This window comes from Stigmatopora nigra, chromosome 14 (assembly GCF_051989575.1).
Source record: "Stigmatopora nigra isolate UIUO_SnigA chromosome 14, RoL_Snig_1.1, whole genome shotgun sequence".
NCBI classification, from domain to species: Eukaryota; Metazoa; Chordata; class Actinopteri; order Syngnathiformes; family Syngnathidae; genus Stigmatopora; species Stigmatopora nigra.
In genome coordinates, this window is record NC_135521.1 from 10,494,043 (window position 1) to 10,516,942 (window position 22,900).

The following is a 22,900-nucleotide window of genomic DNA, read 5'->3' on the forward strand; positions in this document are numbered from 1 at the left end:
TACTACTAATACTAATACTACTACTGCTACTACTACTACTACTGCTACTGCTACTACTACCACTACTACTAATAATAATAATAATAATAATAATAAATAATAATAATGATAAGTTTCAAGTTGAACCAAGAGGTAATCAGTAACTCTCTAACCAAGTAATTAGGTTCAAATGGACCCCAAATTTGTTATTTTTAACACAACTAAAAGAAAAAAAAATGAAAATGCCTTAGGCTCTCGCCATATGTCCAGTCAGTAAACAAACTAAATGCAACTCAGCTTCTGGCTTGCAGATGTCATGGGCAACCGAGTAAAAATTCTGGGCTTTTAAAAAGGGGTCAAAAGAATACCAAAGGCTATCAGCAGCAATCAAATCATAGATCACATATTTACCCCCCAAAACGTGGCTTTGCCAAAGGGTTAGCAAAACAGTAACAAAGGCAATTGTAAATGTATTCCAAGATTTGTTATCCACACTTTTGAAAAAAAGCATGTATGTATGTTTATGCTCCTTCAAAAAGAATTTTCGATGAACATTTTCAAATGAAAGGCAGTTTAATAATGTGCAGCCAACAAACAGTCACCTTCACATTCCCTTTAAATATTGTCTCATTGGTATATACTGCCATGATAATGAATTGTTTGAGTTTTAGAGAAAGTATTGTTAAACCATTTTCTTCCACGTGCATCTTGGCCAGAAGATTTTTTTGGGACGTGTCTCCCGCCAATCGCAATCATTTTACATCATACTATTTGAAAACACTTGCCCAGTTCTCATGAAATTCCAATTTCAGCAACCCTGACAGCTTAATATAGGCCAGTGGAGAGACTTCAATCCCATTCTTTGCACTCATCCGCAAGTTCTCATGACATCTGCAGCAAAACTGGGATTCTCAGTGGATCCCGGCGATTACATGCTCATGTGTCGCCATTGTAACTGGACCCCGAGGGCCGAGTGTGATTACAATACAGCACATGATGAAAACAAGTCTGCCACCGTTACGTGAGAGTAGCGCTGAAAACGCAGCATAAAAATCTCACAGGGAAAGAAAAATGTATGCTTATATTGCTCCAAAATCCCGCAGTTTGAATCCCACTCAGTCCCCCGGTGGCTGCTTAGCAACCCTTCTCCAGCACAATGTACTCGGAATTAACAGGGCAAAGCGTGACCGCTGCCTCCTCCAAACCAGGAGTCAAGGGTGCTCTTCTATCATCAGCACAGTGGCAATAAAAGCCTCCGCTTTCCGACAATGCGGCTTCAAACTCACAACAAGCTAAAGGAGGAGAAAAAAACGGGAAGTTGATTAGTTTCCATGCTGGGAGCCGTTTAGGCATAATTGTTCACATAAACTCTACACTGACAGATCTGAATACCTGGCTGATTGGAACGAGTTTTGCACCGATTTTTGCTCCCGACTGTGCCGATACCGTACCGATATGGCATTTTATGAGGAAAAAACGATCCAAAATATTCATTTTTCTTGAATGCATTATCACATAATCACATGGTAGTACAAAAACTGTTTAAAAATCTTAACAAAACAGGAAAATACTTCATTTTAGCTTTTTTCTGAGACACTAAACTACTTTGTTAGTGTACTCAATTGCCATTTTTCATAACACGCAAAATCCTGACTTGTATTGCTGGTATGTACCATTTAAAATGTAGTCAAATAACACAAATCTGTTACAAAACTTCTCTACTTGGCTTAGAACACCACATGACTTCACCCTATAATTTTACATCTGACAACAACAACAACAAAAAAATCAACATATTTTAGTCATTTCTCCTTTGAATTTTCAATTTGATTATTTCTTAGTATAGACCAGTGTTGACTCCTGCATTTTAGCAGCGTATAGGGCCCCATTCCGATACTAACATCAGTGCAACACGACTTGTCGCAGTATATAACAAAGTGTCGAACCAAAAGTGCAGTATATTTCCCTTGTCTCACCTAAATCACGTCCCCTCCTCCACACTCACAATTCTTGGCTTCTATGGGAAGTATATTGATGGCAATTCTGCAAAGTCTATTGGAAAAAAAAATCCTGTCCTTCCCTAGAGTCCCCCTGCCATCACGATCCAGAATAATGTGACTCAATTAGTTCCTCCTCCTATGGCTCCCTCCTTTAAAAAAAATAAAAAATAAAAATATGATTCTTCTGTGGGGAAGAAAACACCAAAGACACACACTGGTCTTTACAAGTCGATCACGAGCAGAATGTAAAACATTAAATGCCGTGAGCTAAAGTCTTTGTTAGCATCACCAGGGCTGGCTTGTTCCAGACTTAAGGCTGTCATAAATTGCAAGGAGTTTTCTACAAAATTTCAACCAATCGAAAAAGAGTATTGCTAACTCTAAGGATATTGAAAAAGGATTGATCACTTCCATCCTTCCCAGTTGAAAATGATGAGACGTCTATTGTCGTCAATGGCAACCAAATTGTAAAGCTATGTGAGGCCACAAAACAAAAACAAAAAAACTTAATTGGAAGAGCATGATTTGGATTGTCTTTATCAATTTTTCAGTTTTTATTTGAAATATTTGTTCCTGTTTTGATATTTTGATTTATATTTATATCACTCAGTACTGTAACTCTCTCTTTCTCTCGATGGATTAAAATTTGCTTTGCTGGATAAAAAGCGCCTCAGTCGCCTTTCGGTGATTATATTTTGTTGTTTTAAATAAGTCTAGTCATGCAAATGTCATTTGTCTTTAAGATGATGTAAAACATTGTTTTCTCTCTCTATCTTTTCTCTCTCTCCATCTCTCTCTCTCTCCCCTCTCTATCTCTCTCTCTCCCTCTATCCTTCTCTCTCCCTCTCTCTCTCTCCCCTCTCTATCTCTCTCTCTCCCTCTATCCTTCTCTCTCCCTCTCTCTCTCCCTCTCTATCTCTCCCTCTCTCCCTCTCCCTCAATCTCCCTCTCTCTCTCCCTCTCTCTCTCTCTCCCCCCATCTCGTTTCACAGCTCGGCTCAACATGAATTTAAACCGTCTGCCGGCTGCACTCAGCACTTTGAAGGGATGCGGGTGCGCATCCACTTCTGCCAGCATCCATCCACGTGGGGATCGGGACTTTTACGCACTCCTTCAACAATAACCCTCTTAAACAGGGATTTCTACTTCACGGTTGGCAAATAAGAGACGCTCCTCGGTGGATACATCCTGAACGACAATCTATCATTGAGGTCGGGGAAAAAGGGATGCGCTCAAACAGTCCACGCGCAAACTGGAAGGATTTAAAAGGGGTCGAAGGGGGCTGGGGGTGGACACCCTCGCATCGTAATGACCGATGCTGGTGAGTGCGGGCGCCTGACGCCCTGAACTTGACGCCGTGAGGTGAGATTCTTAAGGAAAGAGGGAGATGAGCGAAAAGGAGAGCGGCTCCACGCAGAGCCCCCCGTCGGACGTGGTGGAGCTGAACGTGGGAGGCCAGGTGTACTACACCCGTCAAGCCACCTTGAGCGCCTTCCCCAATTCCTTCCTCGGGAAGCTGTTCTCCAGCAAAAAGGGCTCCTCCGTGGACCTGTCCCGGGACTTCCGAGGTCGCTTCTTTATCGACCGGGACGGCTTCTTGTTTCGCTACGTCTTGGATTACCTGCGGGACAAACAAGTCGTCCTCCCGGACCACTTCCCCGAGAGAGGGCGTCTGAAACGGGAGGCGGAATACTTCCAGTTGCCCGATTTAGCCAAACTTTTAACATCGTCCTCCTCAACAGAGGAGTCCAAACTCTTCCCGGACGACTTCAGCGACCGGGACGACGCATCCGTGGGCAGCGAGCACAGGTTCTACCCATCCTACTCCCTGGATCGGAGGTATGGTTACATCACGGTGGCCCTAAAAGCCCCCGCGGGGGGCAAAGAAAGCGAGCCCGACTCCAAGAGTCGAAAGTTGCCCAGGATCTTCATCAGCAGCAGGATCGCTTTGGCCAAGGAGGTGTTTGGAGATGCCCTGAACGAGAACCGAGACGCCGAGCGAGCCCCGGACCGCTACACATGCAGGTTTTACCTCAAGTTCAAGCACCCCGAGAGGGCGTTTGACATGCTGTCCGAAAGCGGCTTTCACATCGTGGCCTGCAACTCTTCCCTGACCGCCTCGACCGTCGCCCACTATGTTGACGACCGGCTCTGGTCCAACTACGCGCAGTACATCTTTTACCGTGAGTCAAGCAGGCACTACACCACACAAAAACAAAATAAAAAATAAATACATAAATAAAGAAATATATATATATGAATTGGACGTGGACAGAGTTCTCATAGGCAGAAAATGAGTTCATCTATTATATTAATCGATTAATTGCGACACCATTTAGAAATGAATCAATCATTTCCCCATCCACATCAAATGTGCATGTTTCAGTGCTTTTGACATTGATTGGTGTCCAATCCATTTTGACGAGGAATCCTGGCAGCGATCATTCACTGTAATCAATCTATCCCAATACTGCCTGCTCCTCCCAGTCCAAATGTAATGGATGTCTACTATTGCTGTCAATGGCATTGAAACTTGATCGTTGGCTGTGATAAAGCCAATTATAGATTCATCATTCAAACAATTGTATTATGAATTGAGTTGTATAGATTAATGTGTCATTTCATGTTGTGATTTCTCAGAATATGTAATTAATCACTTTATATTTATGCTGACAGTTCCATTTGCCTTCATTCCAGTTCCATTCAATGCTACCTAAATTCCACCACTAGTCTGTTGAAATTTCTTCCAAATCTATCATATAGTTATTGATTTTGATTCTTTTGAGGCAATTTCTCTCTTTACCAATTGCTTTTCCAATTATTCTTATAATCAATGTTTGGTTACCATGGCAAAACCAACACCAAGTTGTTGAGTTACAAACAATTATATTTGTATCTAAGTTCAACCTTAATTGATTTGAGGGCCATGTTTTGATCACTTACCCAAAAACATACACCCATTCTTACACTGGCCAAGCTGCACCCCTCCAACAAGGCTACAACTGCCAAACAATTCATAGAGAATAAATACATGACGGATAGGCAGAAAACGCAACATATATATAACCTATCTCACTCATACTTCAAAACTAAAGGGAAGTAATCTAGGGGAAAGTTTATTTGCTATTGTGTTGATTTGCAATCGGGTTCAACAGTACAAGAGAGAGTGAATTCTCAATCTTGCTTCGCATCACGTACATGTGTCATGCGCAGATATTGACTGTGCCTGCCTAGGACTCTGAATTATATAGCAATAGACAGCACAAAAAGCAAATAAAATCAGTCTACGGAGCAATGTATCATATCAGCGACTAGGAGTTCCTTTATCAGCAAAAGCCAAATTTAGCTACAAATATGGTTGATTTGCAGGGAAGAGTGGATTGGACCATATGGCCAATTAAAAAACACTTTGTTCATTGTTCTGAAGGCTTCCCTTTGGAATAAAGGAAGAAGAAAAACTCCACCTGGGATGCCCAGGTTGGAAGTGTTGTTAGTAGGGATATCATGATCACATATTTTTGCATGAGTCAGATTGACTTGATTTTGAGGGTTGGTAGATACCAAGTCCTGATCTGCTACTTTGGGAATGTATTTTTCCTTCTTCTCCAGCTTGAACAAAGGTCATCCAACTTTAGAGACATAAATAAGGGTTATTATTGCAGCAATAATTTTAAAAATTGGAGTAAGTTGTGTAATTAAGTTGCATACAAATTCCATGAAATAAACTTTTATAAACAACTAAGTTTGGCATCCATGTGATGTAATATGATAAATATATTTGTTTGGCAAAGTTTGTATCAGTAGTGTAAATATAAAAACATAGTAGTATATTTTTTGCAATATCCTGATATCGTTATTTTGTTGCTTGTTACCGTTAACTTAAATCAGTCACTGTCATTGAATGTTATATATGGTAATGTTTTCCTAATCTAATGCTCAGTATTGGCACAAAGCTGTTTTTGAGTATCAGAGAGTCCTGGATTTTGTAAGAAGAGCAGTGTTTTTTCAGTACAAATGTAGTAAGTATAACATCAAGTGAGTCATTCAATATTAAGGAAGAGCTCCAGGTGCAGGTTAACCCCACTTTCTGTACATTGGCAGTGTCCTGGAAAGCTAGAAAGGACTGGGGGGGATTTATTTTTTAGAGCAGAGGAAATAATGAATAGTGAGAAGAATAAAAAAAAAAGGACAGAGGGAAAGAATTTGGAGACTCTGGCTGGAAGGAAAGAAGACGGTGAGCAGATGGAAGCCAGAGTGGATGAGCAGGGAGGATGAGAGTAAAAGTTACATGAGGACCTGCCAAAGGCAGAGAGAAGTGAGGCAGAAAAAAAAGGCAAAAAAGGACCCGAGAGCAAAAAAAATTCTGATTGAAGCAAGTATCTGAAAGCAAAGTTCATGAACACTGGAGGGGAATAAAAAGAGGCAACACCCCATGTTTTAATCTTAAACCATATATGTAGTATCTATATACACTATTATATATATGTGTATGTATATATAGATGGATAGGACAATGTGACCTGTACAGGACAGAGTTGTCATATTTAGAATGCAGCACAGTGCTCAGCATCCACTTTCAAACAGTGTAACCTGATTCAAAATATAGGACAGTTGCTGACCCTAACCTTTTGGTGAAAAACAGTTCACCACTGTACTTGTACAGTCTTTGCAATCGTTTTTCAAAAACATGTTTAAAATAGAGTGATGAATCGAACATCTCGTGCCAATGAATTACACGAGTACCCAATAAAGGGTCAAATTCTCCCAGTTCTATAGAACTGTACTGTAAAGGTGACTAATAAACACATGTAGTTCTCTTAGTCTCTGAGGACGGCAATGAATGCACATGTTGCCGTTCAATCATTCACCAATCACAAAGAATGGGACATCTAGATTCGTCAATGGCAACCATGTGAGTCAATGTTGACCCTGATCTCAGAACTTGACGAGCAAATTATTCTTTTGAGATACTCCTTGTTTTACAATGTTTGAGAATCACAGCTGTAAACTCTATGAGACAGTTTCCTCCATATCATTAAGAACGGCCTTTCAGCCAATTATAATCGGCGTTATCGTTCATTTGAACACGCTATTAAAACAAATGAGTTCCGTATTTTGCAATCTCAGTTATGAGTCAAGGGACTAGTTAAAACCCCCAGTTCTCATTTCTTTTATATACAGTATACAGCCCCCCACTGACTAAATTGGATGATTCTATCATTTGACTGAGATTTTTTTGCGTTTTGTGTATCCTTTCATGCCTGTCTTCAAGGGCTATTTTCTTATTATTTTGGCAGAAAATATGATCATCAAATGTGTTTACATTGCTGTAGTTAGCGCCGTTCACTGGTAGTGCTCATAGTCGGCTTGACACTGCTAGCCAGTGTGGGGGCGATTCCCTCTTGCTAGTTATCGGTATGAATGCGTGGTTGGTTTTGTGCCCATGGCTGACTGCCATAAAAAAAAAATGTGATACTGCCTTTTACATGCTCTCTTTATCTGGAACTCACCTATGACCTTGAACAGGTTAAGTGACAGACAATTGATGGCTCAATGAAGAGTTCACACTTTAAAGGCAGATCGGTTGGCTAGATTTACAACTCAACCCAGGTCTGACATAGAGTACACTATGGTATGCACTTTGACCTTATTTATCATCTGAAAAATACACAGCAATATCTTCCTTTTGCTTCACATCTTGTATAACTTCTAATGGTACTATCATCCAGTTGAGATGGTTGCAAAACATAGTCACTAACGGTATCATCTACTAGTAATACTACTGAATGAAAACATTAGTGGAGGTGACCATAAAGCCATATCGAACAAAGTGGATCTACTGCTGTGGAAACAGCTCACCAGGTAAATATATCAGCACGGTATTGAAATCAGGCTTCCCCTGCAGAGTTAATGAAGCATAATAAAAATCCTCTGGTCACAGAATTTTGACAGCACTCAGAGGGATTGTAGAAAAAGTAGGCCATGCCGCTCAATAGAGACATTGGCAGTGGTGGTATTATTCCCGTCAGGACAATCGATTCCCAACTCCCAGCTGGCACTTGGGGAAAGTCTTCCCTCATTATCTCTTGGGAAAGTGAAGCGTGTTGACTGATTAAAAAGCAATTCAGGACATCCCAAAATATTTAGGTTCCAGCCATCCACCCGAGACACAATTTGGAGAGATGAAGGCTAACCTAGTTTGAGCGTTGCTTAATCAAGTCACACATTGGCGGCCACAAAAAGGGAAACGGTGAACCTCTACTTATTTATCTCAAACCACTCTGATGTAACAAATTGGGCTTCACAGCTTGCATGATTGTAGTATGTCACATAACGGTCATAGCATATGGTCAATGGCCGGCCTGTAACGGAGGCAGACTTTCAACACAGCCTGTTTGAAGTATGAATGAATTGTCGATTCCTATAGGGGATGGATGTTACCGGCCGTGAATAACTCATCCACTACTGATGGAATACCTGTGCAGTCACGGCTAGGTGCTGCCGCCATTTTGCACTACATCATTTCTAGTAGTGGCTTTACCTTACCTTGGCAGGAGATAGGAGTATATATTGAGAATGTCCAGACTCAAAGGGAAAACATACACATTTGAATCCATCATTGGAGGTTGGTCATTAGTATTTTCATCATGAGCCTCAGTCTAATCTGACCTCTGACTTTAAGAAAGAATAAAGTGCAACAGTATAACATGAAAACGACACAAGACCACTTTTAAAAATCCATACCCCACTGTAACCCCTGACCATTAGGTCAAAGAAATCATTTTGAACAGTGCTTGAAAGGGAGAAAACAAGTCTACGGGAGTGTCATGGGTTGCTGACATATAACTTCTTAACAACCCCTCCAGGGAGGCCTTTCATGGTGGTATCGCATGTTTGGAGGGCTTGTGAGTTTTCGGTCAAAATGTCAAGACGGCACTTTTTTGGATGTTTCCTACTGTTAGGTTGCAGCAATGGAGTAGAAATACACTGTATTATCATAGAATGTTTTTAGTTGTAACAATAAACACTCATATTTTAACAACAAGCTTTCCAATAGGAGGTACTCCATACAGGGAAAATCAGTAGAAAAAGAAGATACTAAAATGCCTGTTTGCCTATTTGGTAATCTTCCCTTTTGGACTTGCACCTGAACGCAACACTTAAACACTTAGGAAGGTCCTTTCGTAGCACCACATTGAATTTATTGTCAACTTGCTATAGTTTAGTCATTTTCTATTGTCAATGCGACTGATAACAATAAAAAAATAGAGCGTTTCATTTAATATTTGAATGTGTTATCATGCAAATAGTTAGCTGCCAACCCAGTTATACTTGTACAGACTCTACTTATATAAAATAATTGTTACTATAAAAAAATAATAATAATAATTTGCAGTTTTGCTATAATACTCCAAAAGACTTTTGACCCTGTCTGCATTGTTGTGTCATCTATTTGTCAGTATTGCACCCAGCCTTATTTGGAAGGAATATCCCACACTTGTTACAATCAATCATCAGGAAAATAAGTCAGTTTCTCATAAATATCAAAGAATGAAAACTTATTTGGTTACAGGTCAAAGAGCAGCAAAAGATTATACGCTAAGCACTTTAAATCCAATGCTTGGCCTCACTTGGAAAGCTCTTAATATTTGTTACTATCTGAGTGTAAGCACTTTATATTGACAAATTCAAATATATGTAAATATTACAAGACATTGCGTGCGCTGACGATCAGTTAAGCTGCTGCAAAGATGCTTGAGAGGCAAATAGCAACGTGGTGGACAAACGGATTTCTTGACTGCTATAAGGACGGTCACTTTGCAAGACAAGCTTTTTTTTCTCCCGCTGCTGCAAGGGCACACTGACCTAATTCATAAGCTAACAAGCATGTAAACTACACTCCTCCTGAGGCTTTGCTAGCCAGGCTAAAATGAGAGGGGAAGGCCGAGAGTTCACAAGTTACCTGGCAAAGTAATCATTAAAAAAAAAAACTCTTAAAATTGCCATATGGCGGTTAAGGTAACTACAATAGAGTGCTGATAAAAAGTGCAAATTAAAGACGGCTTCACATTTTCTGATCAAAGTCAGCATGATCCGGATTATCCAATTTCTGTAAAAAAAAATAATCCGGTAAAGTTTTGGTGTGGGTTGTGATTAGTGCCGATTTTCCGGGAAAATAGTCAGAGTAATCACAGAGTAAAATCTGATTAAAATATTTAAAAAGTGAGAAAATATTGTAATACCGTGACAAAAAGGGAATAAAATTCAGTGGAACCATTCATAATGGAAATGAATGCTAATTCATGTTTTTTCATTGCAGAATACTTCCAAAACGAGGAGATTAGGAATTCTTTCTTTGACCCTTTGGCGTGGAAGAAGCAGAAAATAATAACGAGCATATTTCTGATGAGATAATGCATAGCATGTCCTCTAGATAAATTATACTCTACAGTTAATTCAAGTTAAAAGGGAAAACCGAGCCAAAAAATAGCACGACACAAGACGTCTGAGAATGCCTTTGCCGGAAGGCACGTGCAATTCCTAATTTTCTGTTGTCTGTAATTTCCATGCTATTCTCATCTTCTCATATTGTTAAAAAAATGCAAATATGATGCAAAACTGTTAACCTTTTAATGTGCAGTGAACTGAGCTGCTGCGATGCGTCACAAAGCGTCCACATGCATGACAGCGGTTCAAACACTGATGCCTCATGTTAGTTTTGGTACGACTTGATATTTATTTTTCTAAGGAGCATTCAGAATAGAATATAGTCTTGCATTTAACCTTTCAAGCATAGCCCTGGAACCGCTTTCCTAATGCAAGAAGTGTGTTAATTTAGGGGGCGAGCAAACAAAATCAGTGACATTTGCGTTTGTCTGAGCCCCTTCAGAGTACGTCATGTCCTACTTCTTCTGCCATTTAGGAGGATTTAATTGCTAAAAAAATGGCCATTTAAATGGGCATCACAACTGGTGATTTTCTGTAAAATACCCCCCCAACCCTTGCTTGTTCTGCTCTCATTAAAGAAAGTTTAGCATTGTTACTTATAATAAACGGAGTCTGCTTGCGCCAGTTTTTTTTTTCTTTTTAATGTGGCGGTAACAGGATCTTTTAAGAGAGTCTTATGGATCGGAGAACCAAGGAACGCCGATCAATGGCTTCCCTGAAAAGATACAGAAGATGTACGCCTACTTTTTAAACATAACCACATTCAGGACATGGGTACGTTTTAATCTTTAGTGGTTTGAACCTGTTTCTTATCGCTATCAAAAGGATATTTTGTTGAAGTGGCTACTGAAGTGTATATATTATTGAACGTTAAATTAGTAGGAATGCTACTGTATTATCCGGACTATAAGTCGTTTTTTTTTGATAGTTTGGCTGGCCTGTGTCGAATACTCAAGCACAACTTATATATGCTTAATATATGACATATATTATATGTGTATGTATGTGTATATATATCACATTGGAATATAAATCGCATTTTTGAAGCCAAATTATTATATATACACAACATTTGCAATATTTGGCATTTAAGTAAGGAAAATCCGTACTGTTGGCCTTTTCTCAGGAGTATAACCTAGTTGAAAAGCTAGCTGCTATGACAAAAGTACGTTAGTAAATTAAAATAAGAAAATGAAAAATATGCAAAATACAATGGGGCATGGTGAGGGAGTGGTTTGCATATCTGCCTCACAGTGTTTATATCGAGGGTTCAATCCCTGGTGGCTGCCAGTTGTTCTTTTGGAAAACTGGAGATGGGTATCATGAAACTCACTGCTCTGTTCTTCTTCTACCAAGATCTTAAAAAAGGTATTGGTAATAGGGTTGCGTGCATAATGCCACACAGGTTCCTTATTTTTATTAAAACAAACCAAAAAAGACAGCAATGAATCAAAAAAAGACTTCCAAATATGGTCATTGCGGACTTGTTACAAGAAAATGTAGCACTTTTTCAGCTATTTAATTCTTTATAAGGCAAGTGCCTATTTTTGGCCTTTTAAAAGATTAAATATTAAAAGAAAATCATATCAGCCGTGCTTTGGAATCCTCCCTACTCGCCCCACCTGACGCTGTGTGATTTAGTTCTCTTTCTCAAGCTCAAGGGGGCCTCAAAGAGACCCAAATTTCAAGACGTGGACAATGTCACCACGGTGGACACGTGGCACACTCTCGGCGGATTACTTGGATAACAGATAGCTAAATTATACTCCAGTTGTTTTCAAGTCATTCTTCTACAAGGCCTGAAAATTGCACGCATCTATTATTGGGAGTTGGCGTGTGGCCCTAATGGCCTGTACAGGCCTTTACCCATTTCGGAACAATACTCCCAACACCACCTCCTCCTCTAGATCCCGGTCACTCAAGCGCCTGCATCCATTTGCCGAGTGATGTTCGTCTGCCCAACTCAGCTGGATTCATTTTCTGCGGGGGGAAATTGTCCATCTGATTGGCCTCTTTACTCATGGATTATCCATTAAAAAGCTGTTAGTGACTCTCTCACTATCAACCCAATACAATCACCGCGTCTCGGATACGATCATTATGACAGTGAGCACAGAGAGGTTAAAATCCCCCTCCCTACCCCATTGAACTCTGTTCACAAGGAGCTAATGGACAAATTATGACTCGCTGTGTGATATTATTGCAAGTGAGGACTCACCACGTTGGGAAAAAAGCTATTAAGGAGGGTTTACGATCCCGTGTATGATAGGATGCTACTACCACTGTACGCTCTTATCTACCAGCGCCTTGAAAAGGGAGACCTGTTTTTCACCGGATCTTCACAAGCTAATAAAAAAAAAAGCCTATTTCCCCCGCGGATTTGACAGCGTGGGAGGAGGTATTGTCAACGGAGACTGGTGGCAAAGTTGGGGAACGATGAGCAAGCCCTTTTTCGAAAGTTGCTCTATTTCTTTTCAGTGCAGACATTTTTTCTAGACTTTTTCTTCCTTTTCACACTGTTGACTCATTTTTTGTTCACCCAGACTGCCAATGAAGGGCGCTTTGGTCAGTTTAACAACATGGAATCGAGTTTGCCAAATATGGGCCAACCGTTTTATTTGGAAATATAGTATTCTGTACTCAAAATGAATTTAGATTGAGTCAGACAATTAAAGTCAGTTTCAACAATATTTCCCCTTTAGGTAAAACAAGCTTTAACTATAATTCTGCTAAGCTCTTGGCTCGTTATCAAAAAAAAGCAGAAATGACCTTCTAGTCTTTCCGAATGTTTCTTTCAGAATGCCCGATACTGTGCAACTGATTTGCTAACTCATGTAACTCCTTAACTCTCTAACTCAGTTAAAAGCAGTAATTTGCCACTGTCCGACAGGGTGTTTAAAACTGCTTAAAAATAGATTTTGCGTTGAAATTAGCATATAGGAACGGAACGTGCTTTATGAGAAGAGACAACTTTGACATGTGCATTATGCATAACATCCAAAGGTTTTTTTTTGCTAAGTAGCAGCAGCTTGAGTTTTTTTTAAAAATGGTTGAATTTATGGTAAGAATTTTAGCAGCTGGAAAACCTGGAAAAACACAACATGTTGTTTCTTGCATTGTCAAACTACAATTGAAAAGACTCTAGAAGCTATACACAACCAGAGCAATGGTACTCCCTTTCTAATTCTCCCATTCTGCAATTATGGTTTGAACCTGTTACTTTGGTAGTCAAGTGTGCTGACTACTGAGCCTATAGAAACATTCCAATTCTGTATTGTCCTGAAATCTGAAGATTTGCAAGGGTTTCCTAACTGTAATATGAACTTCTGTTTATGTGTAATATAGGTGGGCCCTCACGGTGGTCATCCTCACACTGCGAGTGCTGCTGCAAGAGCCACAAAAGCGAGCGCGAGGGAGAAAGCGGTACATCCTTCAACGAGCTCTCCACTTCTTGCTCGGAAACCCAATCGGAGGCCAGCTCACCACAAGGGACCGTCATCCGCGGCCCCGTGACTCGACGCCCCAACATCCAGTCCCTAGACCGACCCATGCACAAAGGGCCCCCTCACGCCATGCAGCAGGCCGACATGCGGCGCAAGACTGACATTCTGCGCGGCAGGACCTTCGGAGTCCGTGACCGAGAGGCTGCCAAGAGGAAAGCCAACAAGGAGAAGATGACACCCGAGCAGGAGCTGGAGAAATGCATCCAGGACTTCCGCCGGATTCAGATTCCAGATCGCTTTCCGGAGCGCAAGTACATGTGGCAATCGGAGCTTCTGAGAAAATACCGTCTTTGAGTACGGGGTGTAGAACAGCGTAATGTCACCTGGTTAGCGTGAGAGTCCACTGAGACAAAAACTACTATTGAAAATGAGTGTTGCACCAATGCTATTTTTGGGCACCAGCTTCCGATTTTAACATCAGCCATGTGGTATTAGCCCGATGCTGTTACTGTACGATACCACATTTTGAAAAAAACTATGGTATGGTAAGGGCCAGTGCTGATATTTAGTAGCGATACCAAAATTGAACACAAAATTTCAAAAAAATTTAAAAAAAGATTTTGGACTCTTAATATAACTTCCAACAATCGGCTGCATGGTATCGGCCAGTGACAATACTTTAAAAAAGAAATGCATACTTTTCTTAAAGTATACTAAAGTACTACAAAGTGGCCCGGTGGAGACAGGTAGCAAGTCTGCCTCACAGTTCGGGGCTCGAGGGTTCAAACCCAGGTAGCCTCTCACTGTGTGGAGTCTACATGTTCTTACCGGGCTTGCATGGGTTTTTTTCCGGGTACTCCGGTTTCCTCCCACGTCTGGTTGAACACTCCAAATTGCCCCCAGTTAAAACGTTGGTTGTTTGTTTCTTTGTGCCCTGCAATCGGCTCGCCACCAAAGGGATAGGCTACGGCACCCCCCCCCCCCCCCCCCCCCACGACCCGTGTGGATAAGCACTTCAGAAAATGAATGAACAGTCTGGCATTGACGTCCAATCAATTTGAAAAACGAATCGGCAGACAGTGTTTTTTTAGCACCCATGCCCAGACCAGTATGGATGCAACGCGGTTTAAAATAACTACAACCACCAAAAAGAGGAGTGTGGAATTTAGGACTGTTCCACTTTGCCATAGTGATGTGCATCCCCACTACTCTTATACAAGCACACCATTCTGATTTCATCCAAAGTGAAACAGATCCCTCCCCTGTTGACATTTTTAATGTATCTGTCGACCTCATGAGAAAATGTGTATCGCAAGCAGCGCTCAAAACAAGCGCCATTTATTCTTTTTTTGGGCCAGGTCACACATTAGTGAGAGGCTTTGTGAGTCATTTGATTTCTAAAGAGTACCGCCATGTATGATATGCACACGTGAGAATCAGGTTACTCCTGTTTGGGGTGCTTACATCACTAACCTCCCTTTATGTCAGAGGAGGTGGAAAGCAACAAAGCAACCTCAGGGGCAACATCTTGTCAAGATATCACATTATCAACGGGCTCTTCTTCTTCGATCGCGGATGGTGCTTTGAGTTCACTGCTGTACTCCACGGATAACACAAAACTTGTAGTAGGCTTGAAAATGGCACTGCATGTCATTTCTTCACTTATGGTAATTATGCAATATCACAAAAGAAGGTGCGGTCGCATCGAGAAAGCACTGCCTGGTTCTGTCTGCCGTTGTAAAACATTTTGTCTCAAGTCGTGTGAGTTTCATGATGATGATGATGATGATGTGTATGTAAACACAAGTGGCTATTGTGTGAATAAAAGCAAGTAAAAGGGTGAAGATTTATGGATTGGTGCTGATTAACCATTTAAAAAAAACATGTGTATGTATATATATATATATATATATATATATATATATATATATATATATATATATATATATATATATATATATATATATATATATATATATATATATATATATATATATATATATATATATATAAATAAAACAATAATCCAAATAATAATAAAAACAAATGAAAGGCCGAAATATCATGATAAAAGCTACAGAAAAATCCGGGAAAACTAAACAAACAAATTTTCCCCAGGAAAAACGAGAGAAAAAAAATGCCGCCCATTCAAAATGAATTGGACGTTGAACACCATCAATGGCAGCCAGTGAGTTAAAAAGAAAGACCCCAAATGCCTCCGAATGAATAGGAAATAACTGAAAGACTACTAGCGTCCCCAAAGAAATGTCATTTTCTTCTCAAATTGAATCTCATGAAAATATGTCTTTAGTACCTTTGATATTGAAGTCTACCTAATGAAGAGTTGTCTTTTGTACTATTATTAGCAAAGTCTTCTGCAGTTGCTTTTTTTTACTCACGGCATCCACAAAGAGCATGGCCTGGGGATCAGACTGCATGCTGGGAAGCTTAAAAACAGCCTGCGTGATGATAGATGAAGCATTGCTTGTCTTCTGGGACAGTAAGTGTCCTCAATGACTAACTAAGAAAAGGCTGGAAGCCAGCAACGTGACAATAATCCAGATTTCTCGAAAGACAATAGAACTGCAACAACCCTTCCGTTCACAACTTTGAACATCTTCACCTCAAAAGCCAAAGAAATGTAAAAATTATAAATCAGAATTTAACTCAGTTCAGTGGAAAATAAGTCATTATGTGGAAAAAAATGGAAATGTCTAAAATTAGCCAGAAGGATCATATACTATACTAATTGTCAATTTCCATGCCCCGATGGCTCCAGAACTCATTAAATTAAATGTAAACAGTACTAAATGATTGAAAGTCATTACATTATATAAATGAAAAATAACAATGATGAATCCATCTGGGTTGGGTTATTCTACTTTGCCAATTTGTGATGACTATTTGAAATAAAGTTCTAATCTAATCTAATTGCTTAGCGGTTGTAATTGATCAAATGCTAGGGAAAAAAATGACAAAAATAAAGGAAAAACTCATACATTTTATATCATTATGACATGATAACGGTGATACTAAGAGGTGGATTAAAGACCCTATTGAAGTCCCACATGTACAACGCACCACTGCTCAAAACCATTCACTTCCAAAGCCATTTTCCGAGTCTATCAAAACCTAATCTGCTTTCGGTGGCATTTTTCCTTTTTATTAAGCAGGGGAGCCATTAGCGTGCCATTCTAATAGGCTATTTAAAATTTAAAAAAATCTATGAATTTGAATACCTATCCGTCAAGATGTGACCTAACCAAGAGGGGTTGACCTTACAGGCCTATCCGGCCGAAATGGACGTCGCCATTCCGCTTTCCCAACGGATCAATATGTTCAGATCCAAGCCCCCGACCGGTGGCCAGCCTCTTAAGTTTTACAGCGGGTCGATAACCAGCATCCTCTTCTTGGATGCAAAGTTACATTAAATCTTCAATCACAAAACATCACCGCAGCTGAAAGCCGGCGGCAATTATCCAGTAGGGCTCGCGGACGACTTTGCACTTCCCACAAAGTCCCCCTTTTTTTGTAGCACCAGCCATTTTTGACAGCATGATTACACCGTTTTTGCATAAGGGCGGAACTATAAAAGTAGTTGGCTGTCAGAAGTAAGAATGAGCTTGCTTCTCAGAAATAGGCGTGCAAAAAAATATGATGGTTCCCATGTAGTATATTTAAAAAAAAGGATAAATTTGACAATTTCAGCCTAAAAATTTCACTAGGATTTTCAAAAATAAAACAAAAAAGGAAGGAAACGCTGCTAAAATAACACTTTTTGTAATTGTGGACTGCAGTTTAACCACTTTAAATGACAGTGGTCAGTTTAGTCTACATACATACACTAATACAGTATAATTTAATATAGGAAATTAAATTTTTTTACTGGTGTAATTTAGGCGATGCTGAATACCTTGTTGTTTTTTCCTGTAATCTAGCCACAAAAACAACCAATGTGTCGTTTCTGACTTGGTCAAAGCAGTCTTGAGGAAAATATTCATATTAAAATAACAGAATAGATTATTTACTGGCTGCTCCATCATTCTAAGTGTTCAATTCACTCAGTTCACCACTCGGTCAGATGGAAAAATATTAGAGGCTTAGTGTTCATGTTGTTCCATTTTTCTACATAACATGTATTAACCAATTTTCAATAAGAAAAATGAATTGTTTGGGTGGAAAAAATGAAACCATTGGTTGCTACAGTAATGAATTTCGACATAAATATCAAGGTTACAGATCATTTCCAAAACTGGGCTGCTGCAAGTAAAAGATGAAATATTAAACTCCTGACTTTCATGTAGAAAAACATTCATGCTCTTAGATGAGGCGCTTGAAGCATAGTCTCCATAAATAGCCTGCTTTTATTTATTTTTTATTTTTGCACAAACATCTAAATTTAGATGAGTGACATATTAGAGTTGAATAAGCATAAGGGAAGTTAAATGGATATGCGGCTCAGTAACGGCACGACCTCCCTCAGGCTATCATATTGAATTAAACTATGATGACATACATAAGAGACCCTGTATACTTTCATTTAAATCACCACGTTTACATAGACAATTATTTTCTTTAATTCGTGGTGAAATCAGATTAAAATTTTAATCCAAATCACTCCAATGTCCTGCATCTCAATTTTGGTCAAAACTAACTATTTTGACATGCACATGTTGACCAAATCAGAATTGGTATAAAAAGTTTAAAGCAGACCGTAAACAAGCCGTCAAGTCATTCAACAATTTTAAGAATATTCGATTCCATTCAATTACATCCACGTAAACACTGTTTAACAAAAGACCAACATTTTTCCCCTAAACTAGACTGTATACTGACTCATTTGCAACCAATTTTGACTGGGAGGGGCGTATAAACGAACGTGGATAATTTCCAGTATTTATCAAAGCCAAAGTTCAAACAAATCAGGGCTCAACCATGACTGAAGGAATTTGACCTTAGGCCATCCATTGCACACCCAATTCTCTTTAAGTTGGACACCATTGACTGGAAGGTAATTTACAGCCTCTGTACATTGAGGATTTTCTTTCATTTTCTTCCTTTGGCCTGATTCTGCCATGTTCACTGTGTGGGAACACCAGTGGAAGAGCTTACAATTGAACTCAGGGAAAAGAATGACAAAAAATCCTGACGAGTGTCATCACCATCAACGTAGAGAGACGAGTGGGAGCCCAATCCTGCACCAGGCCTTCCTGCCATGGTGCAATGGCGGGAAGACGAGCAGTCTAATTGGCGTCGAAGTCTCCTTGGCAATATTTGAGTTTCCCTGAGGCCCTAGCTTGCCTGAGTTTGCAATGCAAAGCTACTCACATAGAATAATGCTATGTTGGTCCCATCCACTTATTACACACAGTCCACATGCTTAGACTGTTTAAGAGTGTCCTTAAAAAAAGGAAGTAAAAACAAATGATTTATCAATTCACAATTTTGCTCATCTTTTCTTTGGTTATTCTCATCACGTTACTTTATCTTCCTACACTTAAAAACTCAAGTCTTTGTTTTATTGCCAGAACTCCCACTTTACAAGGATTAGTGAATAAAGTGTCCATAAAAATTGGAATTAAAAACCTACAATTATTTTATTAATCAACATGTTAGGGTAACACACATCTTCAGATTTTTTTTCACTACTTGTTACTTTAAAATGTCCCAATACTTGACTGCATTCTCCATTCATATAGTAAATCAACTCATTGCCACAGTACCAACTCTCCCACTTCAAATTGATTGGACTTCAACTTGGGAAGTCACACTTTTTAAATCGACTCTTGTATTAAATATGATTATATTCTGACATTATTGCATGCACAAACACATTGACACTGACAGGTGTCACTCAATAGCGCTGACTTCAGCAGTGCTGGAGTGAGCTTGCTCCTTCATTTGTTTGGCGCCCGATGGGCTCCCTCAGCTCACTGCGCTGGCGCCAGCGCTGAGTTACAGCCACCGACACAAACTCATCGACATCCTCCCAGTGCTCAGACACCAGCATTCATCCTTAGTTATCACTCTCAGCATCCAGACGCCGACCTGAATCTATTCGCCCAGCCTCAACACTGCAGTCTTTGAAATAATGTATAGACAGACGTTGCTACCATTCGATGCCTTTGACCATGCAAGCCCAATCAGCCCTTCTTTTAAATTCAAATGAGTTTGTATAGACGACATTCAATACCCTAGAAGTGGATGGGTTGGCAGCAAAGGAACAAAGATTGATTGACTTCCAATGGATAGGCAAGTGAAGCCAAGCGTTAACAAAAATATAACCTATTAGCTTTTAATTAATTTTCTATATCTTTTATCTGTATATATATATGGCTGGGATAGGCTCCAGCATCCCCTAGTGTCTGCTTTCATTCATCTTCAAATCATTTTAGGACGCATTGATTTGTGGCTTTAATTATTTAATCCAATTTAAGCGATTTTAGGAATAACTATTCGCGGTTACACGTATTTTAGGTGGTGTCAGAATTTTAAAGTATCTACATTCCAATCTTGTAACTGAAATTACTGGTGCAGGATTTCCTTTGGAAAATAATGCTCTTGTTTTCCAACAATTTGGTCGCAGTTATTTATAAAGTCCACTATACCTGAAAATCACATTACGACTGCTACATAAAGAGTACAAAGGTTCACTTTGGATTCCACCCGAATCCCTCTGGGTCCAGTCGGGCTGAACCTTTCCAGTATTTGTGATGGTACTACAGACTTAAAGGCAAGTACAAAGCTTTTAATGAGACAGAATGTCCCAGTGTCCCAATTGGAGGCAAAATCTGGACTACTGTGGGATAATGACACCTCAGTGCCTTCAAAAACTAAAAAAAAATAAAATGCTGTGCAGTCACTTTGCATTCGAGCAGGTGTACAACACATTTGATTTTGTTTTGTTTTAATGGTTCTATTTTGCAGCTGTAGCAAGGCTCATTTACTATACAAGCAAATTGTCTTAGACTCGTCATTATCTCCCTCATTACACCATCCTTCTCCCAAGGACTGCTCTGGAGAATACAGACGCTCAATTAGGCTGTTCTGACCGGAAATCCCATCTCTCGTAAATTACCTCTCAGGGAAGCTCCTGATCAGTGATAACAGCATCTCTCCAAGCAGGATAGCAGCTGTTATAAATCAAAGCAGGAGTATATTGCAGAGGATAAAGTATAGCAGCTACACTACACTGTGCAGTAAATGAGAAAAATCCTAATGATAGAAAGAAAAAAATGAACACAAAGCTGTGCGTTTACTGGAGTGAACAAGGACATGCTAACTTTGATGGGAATTTAAACGTCTTATTTAAAATTAACATTCATCACCAAACTCGGCTATGCGGGAGACTTAAATTGCAATCAACAATGTCATGCAGTCGATAAATGCATATAGAGCTTTGAGGCGTGGGTTGATAAAACGTACACAAATAGCTTTGGGTGTTTTTTTCTTCTTTGAAATCTTTTACGGTCAAGAAAGACTAACTTTTGATGTATTGCTATTTAACCACGGCCCTGGGAAAACTTCTCTCTAAATGCACGAGAGCAATCCCTGCACTTGGGGTGGGTAATCTCCGTATTAAATAATTAGCATTTCATTTGACTCCAAGGTAAACGAGACAGAAAATGGGAGGGGTGAGGTCAGGTTTAATTACAGCAAACCAGTCATTTGGGCCAAGTGTGAAGTCAGAAGAACATGCTTAGTTATCAGTGTACTTATTTTTAGTTTAAAAAAATAATTTTGTGGTAGAAGTTGTCTGTATATGGCCATATTTGACATTGACGTTTGTATACATTTTTGGTATTGACAAACATAGCCGTCATTGGCGTTGACAGATATATAGTTGCCATAGGCATGGGCGATTCTAGCCCTCTTTAGCATTGATGGTTATTGCCATCATTGGCTCTGAACCCTAAAGCCATCTTTTGTATTAATAAAAAGAGCCGTCACTGGAATTGACGCAAGTAAAAAATAGTTTGGAACAAATTCCTGGCCCATTCATTTTAATGGGCAATATTGATTGAAGCTTTTTGTGAGTAAATTCCAAGATACAGGGCTGCTCATAAAACCCCTATAATACATTGTTCCATATGTTTGAAGAAATGCCTTTTTACAAGTAACGTATCATCTATTTTCAATTCTGCTGTTTTTTTTCTTGCAAAGACCTGATAGCACACATGTGAAATCCCTTGAAATTGCCCATGGAATACCAGATTAAATCTGACAGAGATTAAAGGACGCACACAGATGGTATGCGTGTGTCATCCGTCCGTGTCAGTTGACCTACTACCGTTGCTCTGGTTATAAACCCTTAGCTAAACATGGTGCGACCTTTCTCCCATTTCCTGAGCTATTGTGTCCGTTGACTGCCACTTTCACCAGATTTGTATCTGTGAAGTTATGCCCCTGATTTATTTTGAAATCATACTATATGTTCCCTTTAACTCGGGCCGCTATGAGTTTTCAGTCTTTGTGTTGCCTTACTAATTTATGAGTATTTAAGACTTGAATATTTAATACTACAAAACAAGCCCAATAGTACTATATCCTGGATCACTGCTACCTACACTACGTAATTGTTCTTTTTACGGGTAGATTTCTGCGATACAGAGGGGATTTTTTTTTATTGTTTGAAGAAAGCAATAAAAGAATGCAGAAAGAAGAAAAATGTGATATAATGGAATTTTCAGATAAAGGTCATTTAAAGACAGAGTTATTTTTCATCAAAACCATTTTTTTGTAGTTGAAAATAAAGTAGTTTTTCTGTTATGTTATATAATTTTAAGATTTTATTATGTAATCGATGCTCAGAGGTCACAGTATGGTTTTTATCATGATTCAATTGTGCATTTTTAAGAATAATTGGTGTCACCAAAAAGGGCTCTCCATCCTTCCTTATTTAAAAAAAAATCTTTTCAGCTATCATTTCAACACACGCCTTGCCTTCAGTTTGGATTCTTCAGCTTTTGTAAGATGGTGGCTGTTGCTCACGGCTCACTAATTGCCTCTGGAGCAGCCTTGCGAAATTGC

The 22,900-nt window shown here is 39.5% G+C and overlaps 1 protein-coding gene across 1 annotated transcript; it reads left to right on the forward strand.

Moving 5' to 3' along the window:
- Window positions 1-2,967: 2,967 nt before the first annotated feature.
- Window positions 2,968-14,849, forward strand: LOC144207437 (BTB/POZ domain-containing protein KCTD16-like). Its single transcript, XM_077732918.1, has 2 exons — window positions 2,968-4,162; window positions 13,773-14,849. Exons 1-2 carry the CDS (start codon window positions 3,367-3,369, stop codon window positions 14,222-14,224), a joined length of 1,248 nt encoding a protein of 415 aa, XP_077589044.1. The 5' UTR covers window positions 2,968-3,366; the 3' UTR covers window positions 14,225-14,849.
- The last annotated feature ends 8,051 nt before the right edge of the window (window positions 14,850-22,900 follow it).